Below are 26143 nucleotides of genomic sequence, written 5' to 3'. Positions count from 1 at the left end.
AAGTAATTAAAAAAAGTATTTTTTAACACCTTTTAGATCGAAGACGAAGCATTTTTGGACATGTCTTTATGTGAACTTTTCGTCTTAAATTTGGCTCAGGATTCACTCATTAAAATTTTTACCATCAATTTAGACACATCTTGTAGAGATTCAAAATGAACCCATCTATCTCACATTGAAAATTTTCTATCGCTCTACCAAACACCCTGTATATGCAAAGTTATTTATGTTTTAACAGTTATTAAAAAATTGCGTCTACTTTTCATTTGTGAGATTCACAAATTTCTGAAAATCTACATCACAAAATTACGTGCCCACGTGCAAGAGCTATCTGCCTGGAACACATCAGCTATTAAAATCTTTAATAAGCACCCTGGTAATGACAATCTAATGGAAAATATACCTTTACGCCGGATGCGAGACATAGTTGTTCATATATCCATGAAAAGCTATTTAAACGTTTATCTCATACTTATTGTCCCATATACATAAATCATGAGAAGTATAGTGATAGTTGTTTTCTTAGTGCTGGGCTATTTCGACGTTGGTGTTGAGGGCATTGAGAGTGATGAAGAAAAGTATTCTTCGAAATATGATAACATAGATTACAATGAAATTATTAAGAGTGATCGTTTGTTGAAGAATTACGTTAGTTGTCTCATGGAGAGAGGACCCTGCACCCCAGAAGCTAACGAGTTGAAACGTAAAATTTTTTATATTTCATATTATGTTTATCATTAAACCTCAAAACAACAAAAAAAAATTATTAAAAAAAATCTTGATCAATGAAATATCAGTATTTACTCTTGCTACTGAGATAATCTGTATCATGGGAATTGACAGAATTTGATCTCAAACCAGTTTATCTCAAATCAGTTACCAATTTTGATTGCCATATAGATTGTAAATTTGTAAGGGAATGTAAAAGTCATTCTGAAATGGATTTTGATCTGTATTTCTCATAGGAATTTAAGTGTCTTGAGAAGATGAGACTTTCAAGCTTCAAAACTTCTCAAATGTTCACAAAGAAATTGAAAAATGTCTACCCAGGGCACGTAGTTTTTGGTAGACAAGTCCAAACAAGTGCAAGTACAAAGACAGGCCAGAAATAAAAACGTCGGTGTCGGATTTCGACTTACAAAATCACTCGAAGGAGGAATCTTCTAACTCCTGATAATACCCCGTTCAGATTCTATGGAAAAATTAATTTAATAAATTCTTAAGATCATTTTTACTGTCTACCTGATTTATTTAAACATATTGAGGCAATTCCTCCTAAGTTTAAAGCGATAGAAATTAAATAAGTAGGAATACTCATACAAATAGTAGACATGTATATTGTGCAGCTTTTCCACATGAGTCAGATAGTTTTTGTCACGAGTCAAAGGTGAGTGATGCAATGTCATACGAGTGTTAGAAATGATTTTCCCACGCGTTTCATACCATATTTTCTCTGAGACTGCTGCAACTATGGAGTAAAGTTGGGCGAAGTGTCTATTTCGTACCCTGGTCTTTTTTAAACTATGAAAATTCTCTTCATTTTTTTTTTTTGATATTATAAATGATAATAAAATACCTTTAAATGTAAAAACATATTATATTAAGATTTTCATCATGCCAAATATGGTTCTTTCTATTACTAAAATGACCATCGTGAATAAAACATGCCTCATCAGTAAAAAAAACTTCTGTAAGCCTGCCGAAATGAGGTTCTATCAAGTTGTGTTCTAAAAACCATTGGCAAAAAGTAAATGCATGTGGATAATCTTCAAGATTTAAAGGTTGTAAATGATAGGGGTAGAAAAGTTGTTCATGCATCACACGCTGCGCCTTCGACTTGGAGGGCCCTATATGGTGGGTAATGCGTTAACACTTATGAATTGATTTAACTCCACACAGTATAAAATCCTTCTTCAAGTTCAACCGTACGAGTTGTTTTTGGATGGCCATCACCACCAGGATCCTTTAGGTTCCAACTTTTCTTAAGGCGACGGTGGGTGGAAGGACAGGTTGATTAACCATTTTCAATACAAATTTTGATTTAATAATCAACAAAATAAATGCTTCTATGCTAACTGAATAATCATAATGTGCAAATATGACCTTCTACGGTCTTAAAATTGGAATCTTTGGAATGTCATATTGTGATAAAGAAATATTTATGCTCCCTAACAATAAACGTAATTGAAATAAAAATTGTTCAACGAAGGACAGTGGTGTTTAACTAAATTAAGAATTAATTTAATTATTTGATATGAGTTATAATATTTTATTCTCTCTACAGCCCAAAACGGCTCATTTGCGGGCATACGTTGATTAAAGAAAAAAGTTTGTATTAATGTCCCTGACCTCCCTTTAAAGCTTGTTATTATATTTTTGGGACACCCTGTACGATTCCTCTATTTTGTTGATGACCAGTCAAAAGCGAAGATATTCATTCCAATGCAATTGCTCCTGGTCTCGTAATCCATGGACTTACCAATTAAAAGCTTATTTTATTGCTTCAGGTGTTCTGCCAGAAGCGTTAACAACCAACTGCCAAAAGTGCACCGAACCCCAAAAGAAAGGAGTTTTCGCAGTAGTAAAACACATGGTTCACAATAAGCAAGATTGGTGGCGTGAGCTACAATCCAAGTACGACCCTGATGGTGTTTATTGGGAGAAATATAAAGACCAATGGAAAGCAGAGTATGATATTTGAACCAATTAACTATTAATCAGTCATATTACTTCAGACCCTAATTTAATTGTACTTTTTTCACTGTTTTTATTCATTCATATAAAATTTTGTTATAGTAATAAATAAACACAGGTCTGTATTAAAAAATTTACATATAAGTATGATTAATGAAAGGATTATGCTTATATATAAAACAAGCATGGGCTACTCCTTCACGGCAATTTTATCCAGGACTTTCGACCTCATTCCAATCACACTCAACTTTTCAGCCAAAATCTTATTTGTCTCGTGTTGATTCTGGATATAACACAGACCTCCCTGTAAATCAACATAATTCATGTGGTTTTTCTCTGGATCGCCAGGCACTAAAACGGGCTTATCCGGATTTCTCTATAAACGTATAATGAATTTATTAAATCTAAAAACACCAATTATTTTACCGGCTCTATATTTCTGATATGGCTCATAAGATCATTTAATCGAACATCATATCCCGGAGCAAATACCGTGGGATCTATTGCAATGAAGATATGGGATAAATCTGCCTTTTTGTTCCTACCCTCTGGATACCACATAGGAATGTTGGGCCCATAACTTGAGCCTACAATCTAAGGGTTTTATAAGAAACTACAGGTTTGTCCATAGTTACCTGATAATATGCCACAAAGAATTTCAACCATAAGAGACAGCCCATATCCCTTGTAACCTCCAGTCAATTCGGTACCACCTAGAGGAAACAACTTATGAGATTTAATTGCTGTTAATGGGTCTGTTTCAGAATCGCCGGCATTATTCATGGACCATCCCTCAGGAAGGGGTTTATTTTGCCTTAAGTGCAACTCTAACTAAAATCCCAAATAAAATAATTTATTTCATCACTGATTTGCTAAAAAATACCTTTCCCATTGCCACAGTAGTGGTGGCCATGTCCAGAAGCATGCTTTCGTCCCCCATGCCAGGGACTCCAAAGGAAATTGGATTGGTTCCTAATGCTTGCTGAAAACTTTAGTACCTTAAAGATACTCTTGAGTAATAGTGCGAAACGTACCTCTTTGGCACGAGTGGGGACCAAAACAGGAGAGGCATTGGTAAGAGAAATCCCAATACATCTAGCCTTCATAGCTTGAAGGCTATAGATTCCAGCTATCCCATAATGATTTGAGTCTAAAGAGTTTTTTTTTATCTAAGCCTATGTAAAATTTCTTTTATACTATTATCCATTACTAAATGCTGTTACCATCCCAATTCCCACCCCCTTTGCCTTTTCTATAGCCAACCCCATGCAATACTCCCCAACAACAGCCCCTAAAGTATTATTTCCATTGACTAATGCTGTGGCAATAGTTTGTTTTTCTATTGATGGAACCATGTTTGGATCTACGCTTTTAGTTATGATGTCATTAATATACCAGTCTGAAACATATTTTATAGGAATAAACTCTAGTGGATTCATATCTGTGTTCAGTACTTAGTCTGTTCATTCCATGACTGAAATGTCCTCTGTAGTCTGCCGTCAGTAAGTTTTCAGCTACAATATTGGCATGTTTTCCAGACACACCCACTGTCTGGAAGCAGTCCAACATAAAGCGTTTTGCTTCTTCCAGAGTTGTTACTAGAACTTTGTCTTCTGTAAAGCATTAGAGTAATAGGATTAAAACTTAAAGTATTTGCTTTAGAAGATTGTGAAGAGTCTATAGTTCAGGTTGGCTGGTTCATCCTCTTATATGAACATCGAAGAACCAACACACAAACAGGAATTTTGGAAAAAGTTTATGGTATCAAACAAGACTTTATACAACTGACAATAAGAAAAAGAGCAAGAAACACACGAAAAATGAGTAAAACTAAACGTGTATGTTGTCAATAAAGATCCGCTGAAGAGTGTCGATTATCTTTTCCACTTACATCTATGTCCATAGAAGACACAAAGAACGAAACTTTTACATTATCTCTGGCCATTATAAATTCAGGTGCCAGAGACGATAAAAAATTCTTATAACGTCCTAAATAAGTTCTAAAAATTTAAACTACCAATTGGTATTGCCACATGCCATATGGTAGTATCAAACTCATGTTTATCAACTCAAAAAAATTTTTGTGTGAGAATAAGAAAATGTTACATGACGGAATGCAGAATGAAATGGCCTTTTAATCCATATAATAAAATATGGGGTGTTTTATTTGGAAAAATGGCTTTTCGGCATTTTTGCATTGGCCTGCTTCAATTTATTTTGCGGACCACCCTGTAGATAATTATCAAAGTTGAAATTGAGAAGAAGAATGAAGTACAATGTTCTAACTTTTTTGCTGGCAAAATTTGGTTGTTCTACCCTTATTAGTTCCATTATAACAATTTTTTTTGCACAGAAGATTTTTGCTAACTATGACGTAATACATTTTTATCTCCAAAGATTAGTATTTTAGGTTAGCAGTATGTTGTATAAAGTTGACCTGAACTTCAATATGGAATCATAAAAAAATAAAAAACATAGTCATTCCGATTAAAATAACAAAGTTGTTATCAATCTTCGATTCTTTCGGAAGTACCTTAATTTGGAAAATATTTGAAATCAATAGATTTTGAATTCAAATAGCTTCAAATACAAAATGGCTTCAATGGCTTCAAATGGTTTCAAATACCAAATTGTGATTTTCTAATTTTCGCGATTCTCTAAATACGCCTAATAAGCATTCAGCTAAAGACATTCTGTATTTACATTTAAACTCTTCAGAGACATACTTATAAAGCTTATATACAGGGTGGTCAACTTTTTCGTAGCATGACTTTAACAGTCGATAGAAAAACTTATACTGCGTGACAAAAAAAGGTAAACACCCATTAAAGATAATTTTATTTTGATAATTTTGTTTGTACGTGTTCAGTACCACATACTTATTCAATGATTACTTTTTCAGCAAGATCAGAGGAAGAACTTTTTTTTTCAATAGTGTGTTGAGCATCCACGGTTCCTTATACACTCATTGATATGCCTGGGCTCGGATCTAATAAGATTGTCAATGTCTTCTTGAGGTATCTCATTCCAGGCAATCTGAACTTCATGAGTAAGGGCTGCTAAAGTCTGTGGAGGGTGCTGTAAATTCAACAGTCTGCGGCAAATCATGTCCCAGACATGTTCAATAGGAGACAGATCCGGCGATCGAGGTGGCCAGGGTAAACGGTTGATTTGATGTTGATCCATGAACGTTATTGTTTGCCTAGCAACATGAGGTCTAGCATTGTCTTGCTGGAAAATAGCGTTCGGGATAGTTCGAAAATATGGAATCACATATGGCTCCAACACTTCTTGGATATAGCGTTGGGCAGTCATGTTGCCTCTAATGAAAACTAGGGGTGATCTGTTACCATATGCGATAGCACCCCATACCATAACGCCTACAATACGGTGGACATGACGCTCTCTGTCAAATTGTGAATCTCGCCTTTCACCCCGTCGCCTTCTCACCCTTGCCCGACCGTCGTTCATCCCCGGACAGAAGCGGGATTCATCACTAAAGATCGCCTGAGTCCATTCTTGGTCCCACTGAATCCTCTCTCTACACCATTGTAAACGGTTAGATCGATGTTCGCGAGTGAGAGGCAGCACCCAATGCGGACGATAAGACAAAAGGCCAAAACTTCGTATTCGGCGATATACTGTACGCATACCAACCCTATTCCCATGTTCTTCAAACCACTGATTTGCAATAGCTCGACTGCTGCTAAATCGGTCTCTAAGAGCCAAAAGTCGCAATCGACGATCTTCGCGCTCTGTGGTTCCTTTGAGTCGCCCAGTGCCTCTGGCTTTGTGCCCACGGCCTTCCTGAGTCCACGCCTGGTAACACCGCACTATGGTTCTTCTAGACACTTCTCTGACCGACAGACCTGCTTCGCGCAACCCAACAATCCTCCCCCTCTCAAAGTCACTAAGCTGACGGATCTGTTCAATTCTACGCACTCTAAGCATAATGAGTAAAAATTATGACCGATTGCAACACACTTCACAAAAGTTGCGATGCAAATGTGAACAAAAATGTTTAAACAAAATTTTATTTTTTTAAGGAACGACCCATGGAAACTAAAAAAAAATTAACAGATAAACTTGAAATTTTGATCATTTCTTTCTTCTTTTAAGATAAGTCAACATGCAAAAAATTATCAAAATAAAATGTTTTTTAATGGGTGTTTACCTTTCTTTGTCACGTAGTATATTTTAAGAAGATAATTTCATATCAATATAGGCCCATAAACGCTTCGTTTTAAAGATACCGGGCGTTGAAAACTTTTTAAAAAATTTATTATTTTTTCTAATAGTCCAATCTTTGGAGATATTTAAACAATATTTGGTGTACAGCATCACATTGTATGCTGCCATATTTAGTATTAATATCACGGTCCACGAGCAACCAGTGCCGGAGTTGTAAGGTTTTACTAAAATAAAGTTCAATAAATTACTAATACGGTCCTTTCCAAAATCAAATTTCAATTTTTTTCCTAAACGAGTAATTCATTCTCTACAAAAAATGTTTCTTGATATTTTTTCGTATCTGGCTCAGTCGCGTAACAAATTCAATTTAAAAAAAATTTACAAATTCTCCCGGCCTAATCCTGTTGAACTTTTTTATTTGGGGATTTTTAAAACAACAAGTGTATGCAAGTCTTATGGAAATAAGGAAAGAACTTATTGATAGCATTAAAGATGCTTGTACTGAATTGAGAAATCATAATTTAATTGGTGTTCTTCGATTCATTAAACGTCGGTGTGAATTATGTGTGGAACAAAATGGTTCATATTTTGAACATCTACTTTAAATTAAGTGAATATTTGTGGCTATTTTTCACTCTTAATTATGCAGTACGTATCAGTAACAATAATAAATAATAAAATTTGATTTTAGACAGGACCGTATTAGTAATTTATTGAATTTTATGGTACTAAAATCCCACAACTCCGGTACTGATTGCTCGTGGGCCGTGATATTATTATTGAATATGGCAGCATACAATGTGATGCTGTACACCAAATTTGGTTTAAATATCTCCAGAGGATGGAGTTTTATAAAAAATAATCGAATTTTTTTAAAAGTTTTCAACGGCCGGTATTTTTAAAAAGAAGCGTTTATGGGCCTATATTGATTCGAAATTGTCTTCTTAAAATAAGTTTTTCTATCCACTGTTAAATTTCTGCTACAAAAAGTGGACCACCCTGTATAGTATGTACGCAAAGGACCAGGAAAGATTACTATGCGAATTAACATTTTTAAAATGTTTTTTCTTACCCATTTTCTAGGTTGAATCTTACACAAAAGCTAACATGAACTGGAAAGCAATTTAAAATATTGAGAAATAACTTTTTAGTGCAGAACAAATTATAATAACAAATTATGTGCTCTTCTTATCAAGTAGACATTATCGTAATTATAAATAGGCGATATTTACTTTTTTATTTATTTTGAAATGTTATCAGTATTCTTTTTTCCTTTGGATGTGAAGATTAACATAATGTGTTTAGTATACGAGGGCAGTCTGAAAAGTTTTCGGCCTTAATATGAAGATGGCAGTACCTGTCAAAAAAAGTTAAGGAATACGTTTGCGCATCTTTTAAAAAACAAAATTGAAGCCATTTTGGTTATACAGTTGTTGTTTGACAATCGTTTGAGTAACTCGATATGAATGTTTTTGTGAAAAGAGAAAAAATGATGTATTGAGTTGTCCTTTAGTATATTTTTTTGAAAGTCAATACGCCTATGAAAATCAAAGATAAATGCGACGCTGTGTGTGAGGACTCTGTAACCATCATTCACCATCATGAAATTTTGGGTAGTCGAATTTAAATGTGGCCTTACCAATTTGAAACGTTCAGAATGTCCAAAAATTGCAACCACTGGCAATAACATGGCTCAAGTTCGCCAAATGATGTTAAATGATCGTGAAATTAAAGTGAGAAAAATAGCAGACGCTGTGAATAAGTCCAAAAAACGTATTTCCTACAGATTGAATCAAGAGTTAAGCATGAAAAGGTTGTCCACGCGTTGGGTGCCCCATTTGATCAAAAAAGTATTCGAATGAACATATCTAACACCGTGTAAGCGTAGTTTAGACTCAATAAATCAGAGTTTTGACGCCAATTAATTACGGTAGATGAAACTTGGATACACCATTATACCCCAGAAACAAAAATGCTATCAAAGAAGTGGACTGTGAAGTGGAAATCGACTTCAAAAAATTAAAAACTGTTTTTTCAACTGGGAAAGTGTTGGCGTCTACTTTTTCGGATAGTCATGGAGTTGTATTAATTGACTATCTTCAAACCGGGAAAATCATTTCAGGGGCATACTATGCGTCATTATTGAACAAACCAACATTATTGAACAAGCCGACGATAGAAATTGAGAAAAAACGACCACATTTACAGAAAAAAAAATCATCAAGATAATGCGCCGTTTTACATCTCAGCGGTTGTCGTGAAAATCCAATAATTATTATTTGAACTGCGCGCTCACCCTCCTTACTCACCCGATGTAGCTCCAAGTGAAATAGTCAGCTCAATATTTAATAAAATTAAATTGATTATGGAGCGGAAAATGCACAAATCTCACTTAAAATCTGTTAACACCATATGTTGCCAGAGAAATAGTGCTAATTACACTGTGAAATTGCTTAAAACCTCTCGTATAGATTTAGAAAAATAATTTCGGAATTTTTTCGAATGGATATTTCAGGAAATATTTATTTTTGAATTAAAACATCGTTTGATCCCACACAAATAATGAGTAAATATGTCGCAGTTTAACCGCCTTCGCGTTTCGTACCGTTTATGAGCTCTTAATGGTGTAGAGTGAATGTCAATAACATTAATGATAAAACACATAAGCCACAATTGGTATAATTTATTTTCAACAGCCCATTAAAACATGTTTGCAGTGACAAACTTTGTCTTTTAGTATTAAGAGGATTTATTTCTCATTGTTGAGAAAGTTCTATTGCCAAAAAGTATTTATCTTATTTCATAAAAGAAAGAATTTATACTAGTATATTGATCGTTTAACACTATGCTATTCTAAATATTCTACTTGTAATAATTATATTTACATTGCCAAAATAATTGCCTTTAAAAGCTAAAATTTTCCAAACTACATTCCATTAATATGACTTTATATTGATCCTTTTATTTCAAATTACTAGACAAAAATCAAAAATACAAAATATTTAATTTCAAGATAGAAAAATGCTGAAATAAGATTTCACGTAAAAGTAATTTTGCTTTTTCATTTTCATATTGGAAAATTTAAAACGTGATGTGTCTACTTTTTAACTTTTAAATAGAATATTACATGCCTAATGAATAATATTAAAGTTAAAATGCTGGTCAAAATAATAACTAACACTATAAAAAAAATATGCAAAAATAATAATTAATCTCCTTAAACACCCTTTCAGACATATCTCTGGAATGCCAATTTGCATAAACGTGAACACATATAGGTGAATATTTTCATACTCATTTTTGTGCGATTTTTAAAAATTTTTATCTTTTCATGGGTATTCGAAAAATTAAAATTGGTATCAGGAAAAAAACATGTTTCTCGTTCAGTTCTTACAAACGCATTTAAAAATTATTGTCCTCTTCAGGAAAATTATAGTTATCACAGTTTCTTTGAGAATGGGTACAGCTCTTTTATGAACGTAACGTTATTGGAATATGATATATGTATTTGTTTTTATTTTATAAAAACTGTGATAACTACAAATTTATGGTTAAAAAAATATATCAAAAATATATCCTCGTTCGAAACCAATGCATTAGTAAGTGATGACAATTATTCGCTTAAAGTTACTAATTTTGCTTATCATTTTATTATTTTTTACCAAAACGCGAGAGTGTCAAATTAATCTTCGTGGTCATCCCCAGATAAATTCACACTGTTAGACACCATAGGCTTAATTTTTAATTCTTCTGCTAACTTGGTATTAGTCTTGTGCTGATTCTCCACATATCTCAAACCACCCTCCAAGCCCACTTTTTCCATATGCTTCTTCTCCTTGTCTCCATGAACCAAAACTGGTTTGTTACGGTCCACCTGAAATTAAAGTTTTATACCTTTGCCAGAACTTGACATCATCAATATACCGGGTCGAGGTTCCTCAAATACGTCATGAGGTCTTGCAATCTGTCGTCGAACCCCGGACAGAAAACTTGAGGGTCAATTGCCATGAATGTCTGCCCTAAGTTAGCTAATTTATGGGAAGCCCCCCAGCGTCTGATATGAGGCCCATAAGCAGACCCTTAAAGGTGTAATAAATTACACTGAAAATGACGAATTAAAAAGAGATAACTTACTTTACCTGACAAAACGCCGCAGAGTATTTCGACGAACATCCCCAATCCGTATCCCTTGTACCCTGAATTGACTTCGGAGCCCCCTAGGGGCATCAGTTTTGCCGATTTATAGGCAATCGTCGGATTGCTCTCGGGCAAACCCTCGTCATTTAATGCCCATCCTTCAGGAATCGGTTCCCCTTTTCTTCGGGCTATTTCGATCTAGACGTTAAGCAAAATGGGAGCAATCAGATTAAATGAAAGGTGTACTATGCCAATAGCTATGTTTCGATTTATTATACTTGGAACTAACTTACTTTTCCTAATGCAACTGCCGTGGTGGCCATATCAAGCACAAAGCTATCGCCATTTTTTGCCGGAGCTCCCAACGATAATGGATTCGTACCCAAAGTTGCCTATAAGGAACCACGCAACATGAATAACGCAAGAAAGGAACGTTAGAGGTAAAATATTTGAATAAGTTGCAGACAGTTTTTATTTTTAGAGCAAACGGGACAATAGACATTGGCGGGACACAAAATTAAATTTTCTGCTGAACATGCGCCACCCCTTTCTTTTAAATTCACTGTTTTTAATTAAGTTAATGTCATTAATGTTAGTCACTTCAAGATTTAATAATTTCATCTTCAAAGATTAAGAAATGATACAGAACCAATCATTTTCGAGCCCCTATTTGTGGTGGTCAAACCTTCACAGAACTGAAATAATTTCGTTAAAGGCGATATAAATCGATATCTCCAGGATTGAATAGAAAGTCAATTACTTATATATAGGGTGTCCTAATAACGTGTCATAGGTCGCTAGGTATTATCTATTTTATCATTAGAGTGAGAGGAAAAAGCTAAGTACGAGAATTGTAGAAACCAGTGATGCTTCAAAATGATAAGCAAATATACAGGGTGTCCCAAAAAAGTAGGGTATTCCCAAACTTAATTTCCTTAAATGTTATACACCCCGTTGACTGTATGCTACAAAATGTTTTGCGCCAGGAACTCGGAAAGAGTTTTTATTTTCAGAGCAAATTAGACAGTGACGCACCTCTTTTCTTAAAATTTATTCAGTAATGTGTGGCAGTTCACTGCATTGGTGAAACTCAAAACTAACTTTTTTGCTAAACATTTGTTTCGTTTTTTTGTTAATGTCTACAAGATTTCATAATTTTATATTCAGTGACTGAGAAATGACTTAGAAAAAGTAATCTTGGAGCCCCTGTTCGTGGTGGACTATATCTTTTTATGGAGGTACTTTCGGGGAAAATTGTTATAAGATTTCCTTCATACTGTAGCTTGTTCTAAATAATATAACCAAATAACGACCTTCTTTCGAAAAATATCTTGATCATATTATCTGGATGCTAAGAGCCAGGGGCGTCCATAAATGAGTTAATAACGTTCTCTAGCCTTTCTTTAAGGTTTAAATTAAGTTAAGTAATTTAGTGATATGGAGAGCTAAGTTTTGTTTATAAGTATAAAATTCAGCGGAAGTCTCTTATACGCCGAACAATTATTTTTCATTACTTCGTCGTTTCGAAGTTTAAAAATGTTTATTTCTGAATACTGAAAAATGGATAAAATTGGAAGTTAATTATTAAAAAGTTAACATTGAGAGACCACTTAAGCGTTTAAGAACTGACTAAATATTCTTCCTTCAAATATAATCATTTATTGACTGAACTTTTCAGTTACAATTTCAGGTTGAAACTAGGTACCTCACATGATTGGAAATTTTAAGCATATTGCAATGCATAAAATACTCTTTTTGACGTAAATCCCACAGCTCAAGGTTTCAAAAAGATGACTGAGCCACAGTTTGTATTAATTTTTTAAATTTATATATTTTATTTTTATACAAACTGCAACGAAGAAATTAACTTTCTCATTTCAAGAAAATAAATCGTCATGCAGAAATGAACCTAAGAATATTATAAAATAACAATACAATTACAAATACAACTAATTTATGTTTAGTTCAAATATTTACTTTTTAATGAGCAATTACAATGAAATAATTAAAATTTGAGAAATTATGAACAACAATTCGACATTCAAATTCTTCAAGTTCATTATTCAAAAGAACTGATGTTTATTTCATTAAAAAAATTAATACAAAATGGCACCCAACCGCCATTTTCACACCTACAGCTGTCAGCTTTACGTCAAAAAATAGTATTTTGGGCTCTTAATTCGAAATTTAAAATCGATTGTCAATTCATTGAGAAGTTAGAACGGAGGAAAGGCAGTTTTTCGATGCTCACTCTATTCATCGAAAGTGTTTATAAATTAAATAAGTGAAAGGTGGAATGGAATTTTTGGAGGCGAATGAACGAAACTTTTGTCATCCTCAGTAAGATATTTGGGAGAAGGTGCTTGCACAAAGTGTGAGTGATTTTACTGATATTTTACAATTTTTAAAATATCAGTTGTTGCTCGTATATCGGTTGCCCCAGAAACAATGATAAAAATGAGTATTGAGTTCCATAGGAAAAAAAGTTAGAGCAATTCACCAAAATATGCCTTATACAAAAGTTGCTAGTTTTAATTCTACAGGGTGTCGAAGTAATTTTTTCTCAAGTTTTTTTATTTATCCACCTGAAATTGCTTATAAGAGAAGTTTTTGGGTATGATAAATTCGCTAAAATATCTCTTTCAAGTTAGTTGATAGATGAATTTTACCGAGGTACAAAAATCGATTTTTTTTATCAGTGGCGATAACTTATATATTTTTACGAAGTCTGATACTGTCAGTTATTTTACATCAAAAAGGATGTTGCAAAAGAGGCCTATAAAAAACTGTAATGGAAAACTGATTGTAGTTCCATTAATCTCTTACCATATCTCGGGGAAAATGTTAAAATTTCGGTAGAATACCTAAAAAAAACAAAATAATTTTACAGATGGGTTTGCATCGTCAAGCTACCCTCACTCTTACTCTACTCGCATCTATTACCATTTACGCAATCCACAAGCTGGATATCTTCATTTTGGTCAGACTGCATATTAGAGATGAAAATTGAGGGCGAGAAAGACACTTTTGGTTCACAAAACTACCCCATGAGAAGGAGGAAACCAAATCAGCACCCAGCAAAAAATAAGTACGTACATTCATTAAAATCAAGTCCAGAAGGCTAAACCCTCATGATGGTTATTAGTTCATAGTTTAGAGTTTCAAATGCCTTCGCACACTATCACGGCAAAGTTGATTTCACACGCATATCAGTGCATTAAGTGCACATTTCTCCATGTTAATTATCTGATATGTAAGCCGAATTAAACGGTCATCTTCAAGTTCTGCATCTCTAGTACTCGTATTTCGGCATTTCATATGATCCACTAAATCCCGACATAGGAATGTATGAGCTCGTACTTTATCAACCACCGTAATTTCTATGCCTCTATAAAGCAATTCAAAGGGCTACTTATCTGGAACATATTCGTACTTGAGCATCGTTTGAGCATAAAGTGAGGACATTGAAATTGCATTCATTCGGTTATCGCAACACGTGAAATGCAAATTCAGGGATTACCGAATTGTGCACTGGTATTTGGCGATAATCCCTTTAATTACTATTGTAGCTATGGGGAGATATTACTAATATTGTGTGTAAACACAGGGAGAGCCATTATGAAACGAGTTTAAAATCGTATTTTAACACGGTACCTGTTTTCCTCTAGTTGGAGTCATTAATGGAGACGTATTAGTAACGCTGAAACCTATCAGTCCTTGCTGTATTGCCTGGAGAGCGTACATGCCGGCGATTCCATAATGATTCGATCCTAATGGAAATATTGGCTAAACAAGGCCAGTGAAGGCAACGTTATAGTACCCTTTGCGACAACAAAACCTATTCCCACGTCCTTAGCTTTAGCAATGGCGATTTCCATAGCTCTTTTCCCAATCACCGCTCCTAGACCATTTTTGCCATCCAGATAAGCAGTGGCTACTGTCTCGTTTAGTACTAGAGGGCTTACCTTCGCATCTGTAGTCCCATCTTGGATATCGCGTATATACATTTCTGGATCAAGAAACAATGCAGAATATTTCACCATTTTTTTCTGAACTCGTTACCTAATCTATTCATCCCATGGCTGTAATGACCCCTATAATCAGCTTCCAGTAGATTACAGGAAACGGTCTCTGCGTTCTCTGGAGTTGTATCCACGGCCAAAAAGCAGTCCTTCATAAATCTTTTTGCCTCATTTATTGGGGTTATTAATTTAGGCCCTAAATAGTAAGAGAAACAAATCAATTATTGTTCTGTAATGTTACAAATCATCTTACCCGTAGAATATTGCGCTTTTTGGTACAGTTTAAACACATTTTCCTTCGTTTCATTGTTGATAAAAGCACAGTGGCACTGCTGTCGTCTTTTCACTATTCTTAGAGAACGAAGGGCCATTTATGTTAATTATTCTGAAACAAAAAAAAAAACAAACTATTTTCTGAATCGTGATTGATATAGTCAGCCTGTATAAGAGGTAATTAAAGAGTAAGTAGTTAATGATCCAAAGACTGCAAGTGATGCAACAGAGCTGAGATAGGGATTTAATTTACAAACTTCGGATCGCTGGGTAGGTTAAAAAAATTATTTATTAAAAGATGAGAACAAATAACGTTGTGATGACGTACATACAGGGTGATTCAGGAGGAATTACCAATATTTCAGGTACGTATTGGGTCACTCAAAATAACTATAAAAGTTCCTCTATACGTGGGTCCTATTCTCATTCATAACAGAAACACAAGGGTAAATTCAATATTTTTATTAAATGTACTAAATTATCATTTAATGATTATTAATGAAACACATTGGCTAATAATTTTCACAAATACCACCTTTTGCATCTAAACAAATGTCCGCTCTCCGATAATAGAGCGCTATGCATAGCCTCTAATGATTTATTGTTCAGTATTGCTAAGCAACTAAGTCTGAGTCCGTGAGGTTAAGATTTATTATTATCTAATTGCTTTTAATTTTTTACAACAATTTTTTAAACAATTGATCACGTCTCCCACATTTTCCCATCAAGAATATGCAGATGTGGTATTTATTTATGGCTTTTGCAACTAAGACACATATCAAGCAGTTGCCGAATATCGGCGTCGTTTTCCGAGTCGGAAAGTACCAAATAGAAAAGTTTTTCAAAGAGCTTTTACAAAACTTGGAGAATCTGGTATATTGCCAAGTGCAAGAATTGCATCGGAGCGAGAACCGAGACTTGATGTAGAACAAGAAGAGGCTATCATTGATGCCATCGAAAATGATCCAAGCATAAGTACAGGGAGACTTGCTAGTATTTTCCAAATGCCACAAACTTCCGCTTTGAGGGCTCTTCACTTTAATGGTTTACATCCATACCATGCACAATGAGTTCAACATTTGGAAGATGGTGATTTTGCGTTAAGGATTCAATACTGCTATTGGGTTAATGAAAATCGACGACTGAATAAGTATGTTCTGATCACTGATGAAGCGCAGTTCACTCGTGACGGTATAAATAATTTTCCCAATGAACATCGATGGTCAGATGAAAATCCTCACACTACTATAACAATTTTCAACATAGATTTTCAATTAATGTGCGGTGTAGCATGCTCAATCATCGATTAGTCGGTCAATTCATATTCAATGGTAACCTTACGGGACAAGGATACTTATATTTTTTAGAGAAGGATTTACCAAACCAGTTGAGAGATGTTCCACTTAATGTACAACAAAAAATGTATTTCCACCATGATGGCGCTTCTTCGCATTACTGTTTACAAATGAAAAATTTTTTGAACAACAATTTTCCAAATCGTTGGTTTAGTCGAGGCGGTCCACATAATTGGCCACCTAGGTCGCCAGACCTTAATCCCCTAGATTTTTGTCTTTGGGTATGGTTTAAATCTTTAGTATACGTAACTAAAATAGATATCAGAAATACATTACCCGACTGTATAATAAATGCAGCAGAAATTATCAGAAACAGACCAGATTCCATTCACAGAGCGACTAGATTTATTCATCCGAGAGCGGACATATGTTTAGATGCAAACGGTGATATTTATGAAAATTATTAGCCAATGTGTTTTATTAATAATCATTAAATGATAATTTAGTACATTTAATGAAAACGTTGAACTTACCCTTGTATATCTGTTATGGTTGAGAATAGGACCCACGTATGTACGAACTTTTATTCTTATTTTGAATCACCCAATACGTACTTCCTCCCGAATCACCTTGTTTAACCTCACGGCTAACCACCGTAGATATAACACTTCTCTGGAAGAACCATCAGGAAAATACCTCTCTGTATCCTTTAATATTTGACATTCATGGTTATTTCTGGTAAGAGCATGTTAAAAGAATTTTTTAACATTCATGTTTTAGAAAATGCTAAGAAATTGTTATAATTAGCTTAAATCATTTACACCTAAATGCTACCTTTAGTGAAATTGAAGAAACACCACCCTTACCTGAAGTTTCACCCAAATTCTCCACCCACATCTACCAATCCAATTGAATATTACAAGGTTATATAAAGTTATACTTCCATTTGATTTTTCTGTCGCCCTTCTTTTCTTTCTTTCTGTATTTTTGTTGTTATTACGCTAGCAAACTCTATCTGATTAGGTACCATATGGTCACGATTTGTCGAATTAAACAATGAAAATGTACATCTATCCGACTTGTCGGTTCGTTAATATGTAGATGCATGTGAATTCTATTTATTGCTCGTCAAGGTTAGAATCACACAGAACGTGTACTTATGTGAATTATGTAAATATTTTGCAGATTATTATATTATATGGAGATTTACTAGGAATATAGCTAGCTCAAATAGTTATATATGTAAACAATAAATAATAATTCGTTACTTTTATCTGATACTGAAATTTGCGACATTGGTATACTCACACACTGTACCAAATAAGAGCATGTTCAATACTTCTGTTTGAAAAGGTGCTTCTATCTTAGGAAATTTCTCATTTCCTTTACCTTTCTTCTCCTTTACAAAATATGCCAATTAAATGTAGAAAATCAACAAAAGGTAATCTCAAGCTTTAGTAAGCCATGATGAAGGAGCCATTATTTTTAACAGAAAGATGGTGAAGAAATCATTAGACATAACTTGATGGCAAGATAGTTTATTTTCGTTCAAAACCTTCATTTACATTAAAAAAGATATAGAGTATCAAAGTTAAGTAAGGAACAGAGTTATACGGATAATGAAACCAGCTGAAGTTTATCGTACTTCATGTAAGGCCAATTTCATCGAAGTTTTAAAAGAATTGCAAAAATTAAGAATTTGGAAATTCCAACAAATTTTGGAACACAGTATTAATCTCTTATGAAAGGAACTTCGAACAAAATTTCAAAGGAACCCTTTAAGGGGGCTAAGAAACTTTACACTCAGGGTGAAAAAGTCGGATATTTCATTTTTTTTTAGTATTGTCGACTTCCCTTCAAGATAACTCTAATATTATTATTTACCAGATAATTCTAAAATTAAGTTAATAAAATAACTATTTAATTAAAATTTGATACAGTCAATATGTGGGGAATTATGAGGAAAAAAATCATTTTTCATCTGATTTTAATTTTGGTGCCGTCTTCAGCGTGGCCCTACTATTCCTTTTTCAAAAAAGATAAATACTTGATACGCATAATTTCAAATTTTTAAAGACATATTTAGGATATTTAGAGATTTTTAATCTAAATTGTTTAGGTTTGGCTCGACTTTAGAACATTTAATTTAAGTAATTTTCTAGAGGTGTCTATTTCTATATTTTTCGATACTTTAAACTATTTTTTGATATCTCTTCAATTTTAAAGTTAGAACAATAACAAAGGAGAAACAAAATGTCAAATTTAAGGAATAAAAATAAATTAAAGATAAGGAAACTAGCTCAAATTCATGTCATAAGAAAATTAATTTTGAGCAGATATAGTTTAGCATGTTGCTCAGCACTTGCTTAGAAAATTTCAATTTGCTTTAAATTTCGAATTTCTAATGTTTACGCAAAACTAGATACATGAAATAAGTAGTAAAATTATAAAATAAAAATTCGCAAGGAAATCTGCTTTGTGGTCATTCCTCTGGTTGTGATTCATTATTATAGATAGGTTAAGAATGAAACTGAGCAAAAATAGTTACAAAATTAGACGGATAATTGAAGAAATTAAGCAAAAAAATTAGGTTTCGTTTTGAAATGTGAGTCAAAGACAATATATGGAATAAATGGATAAAAAGCTTACCTATTTTTGGACAGAATGGCTCTAAATTTACTTTCTGAGTAAGTGCGCTTGTTTCAGCAATGACCTTTCCCTTACTAAATTCAAAATAATAAAATTTTAAAGTATTTTTTTGACTTTCGTTGATATTTGAAAACTATCAAAGTTGTTATAGAAATAAGTCATAGGAGTGAATACGAAAGAAGCAAAAATTAAAAAATGGAATAATTCGATCTGCTTTCTAGTCATGCTATTGATTATAAAAAATATAGGGCAAAAAAGAGTTTGAGAAAAAGGTAAACAAAAACAACTAGTTTGAGGATTTCAGGTATTGAGAAGTTAAGGCGGAAAATTACTTTTGTTGGTTGAGTTAAGTGGCAGGATTTGCAATAATTTACAAAATGGATGAATGCAATATTAAGTAGAATTGAAAACATCCACAAAATTTATAACCAGCAAGTGGTAGTTTTTATTGTCTAATTCTCAACTAAATACAGCTTAACCCTTTTATCGGATAATATGACTATCAATGCGCCAGACTTGGGACCAGATTATCGAAAGAAGATAGTTGAACGTTTTCGAAAATGATTTTAGAATAACTTAATCTCAATTAAATCTCTTTCTTATCAAGGCTTACAAACATATGTCAGTTAAAGGTCACTCCCGTAAACTGTTCCACTTTCTTGAACCAAGAATCTGGCCGATGAAGGCCCCAAAAATGTTTCACGTTTCAACTTTCACATGGATTTCAATAACATCCACATTATAAAATTTAATCACATATAATATAAGTATCGTTCAATTACTGATGTAATACCTGTTAATACGGTTTTCAGAACGTATGGGGTCAACATATGGGCAGGTGCAGCGAGAAACAGATAAATACAAAAAACTACCAAAAATTGTTGTTTTGTGTCTCAAGAATGTCCAAAAATGCAGCAGAACGATAACTTTTGCACAACAGGTCTTTCAATAGGTTCATAAGCTACATGGAAATAATTTTGAGTTAGCTGTTCATACGGTCGCGATGATAATTTCCAGCATGCACATTAGGAAGTGAATCTCATAATTACATAGAAAAGTAGATAAATATAATCAGACAATGCAATCTGTTAAAAAATCATCCATATTAATCTTGTAATGTACCCTTAGGCTTCGCCTATGTATTCCACTATTTTAGTGATATGCCCGGGATGGCCATATGTTGGGAATTCATTATCTTCCAATAAGGATTATCCTGCATAAAAAACTTTCACTCTTTTTCCTTGTCAAGACGAAAGTCTAAAACATCCACGTTTGGCCAAAATCAGTATAGCTGCAACACCCCCGTAAACTATAATTTTCTGTATTCTCTTAACGTTACGGTTTAAGGATTTAGAAAGTTGCCATCTGTGGATTGTCTTGTTAATTGCCTGAAACCGGAGTACGCCTATGGATACTGACCCCCAGATTTAGTACTTAAGATAACTCGAAGCCTGTAAAAGGACCATTATAATCGTATAATTAGACGCTCCTGGAATTCCGTAACCTCCCTCATAACTCTGGCACTTTAAAAATTCGGCTCTCTCTATTGAAATGTCGCTTTAATCCCAAGATCTTGAGTTTTGTAAATGATTAAGGTTTCCGTATGTCATAACGAGTGGGATGAATATCTGCCAAAAGTGTTCTCGAGTTTTGTTTCGCGAAGTTCCATTACACTCTTTCGGGGAGTTTAGAATATCTGTTCCTAAAGACATTATCAAAGAGGGGTATTTACAAGAAATTGGGGTTCGAGTGATCAAAACAAAATGATAGTAGGTAAATAAAAAAAAAGGCAAATCATAATATTTTATGATTCCAAGCAATTTCAGTTTATCAATTCGGAATACCAGCAATCTACCATTCAGAATTAATCAGATATAGGGGGTGTTCTAAAACAAGTTCGATAGGAGCAAAGATTTCAACTGAAATTTCCACCCCTTAGAATACCCTGGAATTTGCTTTTTTCACTGTACTTAAATATTTTCACGTTTTTTTGGTAACAAATCTTGTACTAAGTGGGAAAGCCTCTAAACATCACCTATGTATAGCATTCTGGTTGGTGGTTTCAGCAACTGGATAAATTGGAGGTTCTTTAATTACGCATTATTATTCATATGTTTTCTTTAGTCGAATATTCATAACTACTTGATACAGTCCAGGTTATTTTACCCATAAGTCGATTTTCTCTTGAACCTGGAACCATTTTCTTGGTTTAGATGTAAAGACCTTTACGCACAAATTCTAATTCCTTATTATTTTTATCTGTACTTCTTATCAAATGTTTAAAAGCTCTATAGAATTTACAGTGCCCATTGTTTTTATTCTAATGCGAATTTTTATTGTGTATTGTTGAACAGGTGATAACAGTGTTTGATTCATTTTTTTGTTTGCCCTTGGGCAGTTTTTAGCATGTTAAAAACTGATCGAGTGAGATTTTTCTATTGTTTAGTTCAGGTATTTTAATATGCAGCAAAATAGCAATTACTGATGTTATAAACTAAAGGTTGGTATTGATTAGGAAAAAATGCAAATATTTATATTTCAAGTTTCAGTTAAGTGAAATATGGTAATGGAGGTAACAGTTACTCAATGGTGGTCTAAGTATTTGAAATAAACTTTAATTAGTATACTTACCGATTGTTCGCGGAAAACATTGTGGCCGTTTAATTGATGCTGAAATAGGTGACTAACAATGCAACCGGTTGCTTATAAACCTACTGGCACAAGGTAAAAATCAATAATAATAATTAATAATGTTAATGTTCGGGAGGCAAAAAGCAAAGCGATCGTGAGGTATGAGTAAAATTTTAGTTTTACCCACGAAAGAACAAGAGCAAATTTGACACTCAGAACATTTTTAAAAATTACATAAATGCGTTTTCATAGGCAAACTTGCACATATGTGATTAGGTACATTTTTTTTAATGTGCATTTTTAGGGTCTTTAACAAAAAATTATACGTTATGACGTTGGCGAACAAATGATCACATTCTAATTTTTAATTAGATTATTAATTAATATGATTCAATTTCCAATGGTTTCTCACGAAATTATGACAATTTGGGAACTTGTTTAACTTTGTTGTTTTATAATTCCCAAACTTCTCCGAAATTATTAACTGGTATGTGATAAATGTTTTCTAAACTGTTTCAGTTTAAAAAAAATCTTTCTTTTACTATGGGGAGTGCAAATTAATCCGGTCCATTTTCAAAAGATATCTTCAGGCGCATGACTGGTTCATAGTGCGCGCCGCTTTTAATATTTTCCAAAAGATTAGGAATCTAGCAATAATAAATAATTAAAATCGATTTGAATTTCATATAATAACCTTATTTTGTACTTCATTTAAAATGTCGAATTTTGTGTTAACTAAGCAGCATTTGCAGGAAGTTTTACTTTTCTGTTTTAATTGGGAAAAAGTGCATCTGAAGTCCATCGAATACTTATGGAAGCTTATGGTGACTCTGCTCCAAGTGATAAATCATGTAGGGAATAGTTTCGACGATTCAAGGATGGTGATTTTAGCGTTGCAGACAAGCCTCGCTCTGGACAGCCGAAAAAATTCGAAGACGAAGAATTAGAGGCATTACTCAATGCAGATCGGAGTCAATCGCAAGAGGAGCTTGTAGAATCATTGGGAGTTACTCACCAAGCCGTCTCGGCACGATTGAAAGCAATAGGGATGATTCAAAAGCAAGGGAGTTGGATACCTTAAGAATTGAAACAGAGAGACATTGAAAGGCGATTTTTAGTATGCGAGCAGCTGGTTCAAAGACAACGAAGAAAAGTTTTTTTACATCGGATTGTGACTGAAGATGAAAAGTAGATCTTCTACGACAACCCCAAAAAAAAAAAATTACGCTAAGCCCGGTTAATCGTTACCACCAACCTCAACATCAATACCAAAGCCGAATATCCATGGTTCGAAGATTATGCTCTGTATCTAGTGGGACCAAAAGGGCGTTGTCTACTATGAGCTTCTTAAACCCGGCGATTCTATTACGGGAGATCGGTATCGGCTACAAATGATTCGTTTGAGTCGTGCACTGCGAGAAAATTGGCCGGAATACGAGCATAAACACGAGAAGGTTATTTTTTAGCACTACAACGTTCGGCCACATATCGCAAAAGTCGTAAAAAATATTTTAAAATGCGCAAATGGGATTTTTTACCATAACCGCCGTATTCTCCGGATATTGCTCCTAGTGATTACTGGTTGTTTCGACGGATGCAGCATGATTTTACAGGTTCCCGGTTCACTTCTTTCGTAGAAATTGAAAATTGGCTCCAAACCTGGATGACTTCAAAAAACGAGTCATTTTTCCGATATGGAATTCGAAAATTGTCTGAGAAATGGGAAAAAGTAGGAGCCAGCGATGGTTAATACCTTGATTGATCTGCTCATTTATTTTGTTTCAAAATAAATGCATTTTTCAACACAAAAAAAACGGACCGAATTAATTTGAACTTCCAATATTTTGAAATTGTATCGCCTACACTTTAAAAACAGCACGTGTATTTTAAATATAAAATAAATCATGACTACTTTTTCATAAATATACTTGGCCGTTGCTGAGACTCTCATTATAATTTCTAAATATAAAGCATTTTATACATTTACGATTAAGATCATTAACTTCTGAAAATTAAAGTCATTTAATATGTAAAATGCGGACGATGGCGGCTATTTTGGACCACAAGGTACCGCGAAATTCAAAAGCTAACTCTTAACAAAATGTTAATTTCTACGTTAATCTAATAAGTACATAATCAGTAAACCATTAGTCAGCTCTGTAATGTTCTGTAATTAGTCCAAACAAATACAGCTTGTGTTATTTCTTACTTTTTTTTTAAATTTTGCAGCGAGCTGTGGCCTAATGTCGCTATTTAATGTTACACGAGGTGTCCCGGAAACATTAGCACAAATGAGTATAGCATGCTAGCAGATAAAAGGATAGAGCGATTCAGCTAATTATACTTAAAAAAATTGCTCGTTTTCATTCTACTTTCAATTTTCCTACATCAAGAAAGCATTCTGCAAAAAAAACTCATATCTCCAACCGTTTTCGAGATTTTGAGTTAAGATTTTCAATGCATTGCTAATGATTTAAGAATCATAAGTCACTACTGTTTGCATAACAAGATACTAGATAGTAAAAGGCCACAGAGGCGACATTTTTCAGACATCTGGAATGTTTTCTTTTTTATTATAAACTTGATTGTTTCAAATAATAGCATAATAGTATAATTTATTGGTCAACTAAATACAAATTACATATATTATTTTCGCATTTTACCTGGCGGACGGGGTGCATCAAGAAATTATTATTAACAAAAAATTGAAAATGAATGGAGCAATTTAATTAAAATTACCTAGAAAATCGTTTTCCGAATTTCTTTGCAGAATATTTTGTTGATGTAGAACGAACTGTAGTTTCAGGACTAGCAAAAATATTCAAGTTATTTAAAGATTAAAAAAAAAATGCCGTTTTTGCACCTATCAGCTGGCTTGAGACCCATTTTTAAATAAATTCATCGTATCCAAAAACCCCCCTTACGAGCAATTTCAATGCGTAAATAAAAACTGTGAGATTTATTCCTGGTCACAGAATAGAAGAAATTACTTCAACACCCTGTAGAATGAAAACATGCAACTTTTGCATAAGGCAGGTTAAGCTTAATCGCTCTAGTATTTTACCGTCTAACATCAAGTACTCGTTTGTACAATTGTTTCTGGGACACCGTGTATTGAACGAGCTCGGCTAAAATGGGTTCATTAAATTCAATTCCATTAAATTTCTCACGTGTTAAACTAATAATTGCCTGAAATATTTCATACCGTAATCGATAACGTGTAGTTAAGATGAGAAAACAGCGCATTTCATCATTTCAACTTGACATTCCTATGCTCATGGCCAAATTTTTCAGCAAAATTTTAAGCAGGTTATTCGGTACTTATTATCAATTTATTTGTTTTACTGTGTAATATTATATTGTTAGTTAGCTGTCGAGCTATAATTTTATTGTTGAGGAATAACAAGATAAGAATTTAATTTTACTTATTATTATTTGCTTATTGCGTTATGAACCTACGACCTTAAAGATTCAATATTAGTTATTCAGTTTCAGAATTCAAACATTTATTTCTTATTTATTTTTCTGGATTTTTATTTCGGAATTTAAATACATAAAAAATGTTTTTAAAATTAAAATATTAAAAAAAAATCAATATAAACTTAAGGGAATAATAATTAACCTTATTATGTCGGATTCTCTGATCATCCGTAGTATTTAGATTCATTATGTTAATAATCGATTATATAGGAAAACAATCTGCTTTGAGGAATTAAATTGCGCTTCGCGCGGAGTCTAGTCATGTTCAAGTAGATTCCAAAAGCAATTAGCAATGAAATTACATAAGGATGGGTATTACTCCATTTTAACTATACAGAACTGAACTTTTCTCTCAGCAGAGTACATCTCGCATCGTCTGAATAATAATCGATCATTGGGCACTTCTTCACAGCCACTACAACGTCTATAAAGTTGTTATTACATAACAATTTTATAACAATTTTATTATATTAATCGTTTGAATACAAGCGAAACTCACATGTTTCAAATGCCAACAATAAGCTCCAGCAAATCGCAAAGATCGACACTACAGTTGACACCACCAACGTCCATATCAGTTAAACGACTAATTTATAAAACATTTTAACATGTTTATGACCTAATGAGCATGATTTATCAATTATTATCGTCGAAGGTTATGCGCGAATTCGCGACGTTATCCGTGTGTGTACGTCTTGGAAATACGCGTGATGGAGACACAACTTAAAGCGCACGTGCATCGTTAACGATTGGAAAATGGAATGGAAAACT

General features: G+C 33.6%; 3 protein-coding genes across 4 annotated transcripts; 1 reads left to right on the top strand and 2 right to left on the bottom strand.

Annotated features, from left to right (window-relative positions):
• The first annotated feature begins 495 nt into the window (after window positions 1–495).
• On the top strand, window positions 496–2831 carry LOC136417599 (ejaculatory bulb-specific protein 3-like). Its single transcript, XM_066403359.1, has 2 exons — window positions 496–703; window positions 2508–2831. Exons 1-2 carry the CDS (start codon window positions 496–498, stop codon window positions 2699–2701), a joined length of 402 nt encoding a protein of 133 aa, XP_066259456.1. The 3' UTR covers window positions 2702–2831.
• On the bottom strand, window positions 2745–8068 carry LOC136417649 (uncharacterized oxidoreductase YjmC-like). The gene is made up of 8 exons (XM_066403435.1): window positions 7958–8068; window positions 4149–4307; window positions 3905–4093; window positions 3729–3844; window positions 3578–3676; window positions 3330–3525; window positions 3121–3281; window positions 2745–3070 (listed from the first exon to the last, which is right to left on the bottom strand). The coding sequence occupies exons 1-8, from the start codon at window positions 7959–7961 to the stop codon at window positions 2885–2887; spliced, it is 1110 nt and encodes a 369-aa protein (XP_066259532.1). The 5' UTR covers window positions 7962–8068; the 3' UTR covers window positions 2745–2884.
• A 1498-nt stretch (window positions 8069–9566) lies between these two features.
• Window positions 9567–26143, bottom strand: LOC136417648 (uncharacterized oxidoreductase YjmC-like). Of its 2 annotated transcripts, none has more exons than XM_066403433.1 (9): window positions 25872–26143; window positions 15298–15429; window positions 15085–15240; window positions 14843–15031; window positions 14677–14792; window positions 11316–11414; window positions 11025–11220; window positions 10810–10964; window positions 9567–10759 (listed from the first exon to the last, which is right to left on the bottom strand). In XM_066403433.1, exons 2-9 carry the CDS (start codon window positions 15413–15415, stop codon window positions 10568–10570), a joined length of 1221 nt encoding a protein of 406 aa, XP_066259530.1. In that variant the 5' UTR covers window positions 15416–15429; window positions 25872–26143; the 3' UTR covers window positions 9567–10567. The 2 variants fall into 2 exon arrangements, with proteins under 2 accessions (XP_066259530.1, XP_066259531.1); XM_066403434.1 differs by lacking the exon at window positions 25872–26143 and adding an exon at window positions 17479–17497.

The sequence above is a fragment of the Euwallacea similis genome, chromosome 29, assembly GCF_039881205.1.
Source record: "Euwallacea similis isolate ESF13 chromosome 29, ESF131.1, whole genome shotgun sequence".
NCBI lineage: Eukaryota > Metazoa > Arthropoda > Insecta > Coleoptera > Curculionidae > Euwallacea > Euwallacea similis.
Note: the sequence above shows the minus strand (reverse complement) of the source record. Positions and strands in the feature narration are given on the sequence as shown.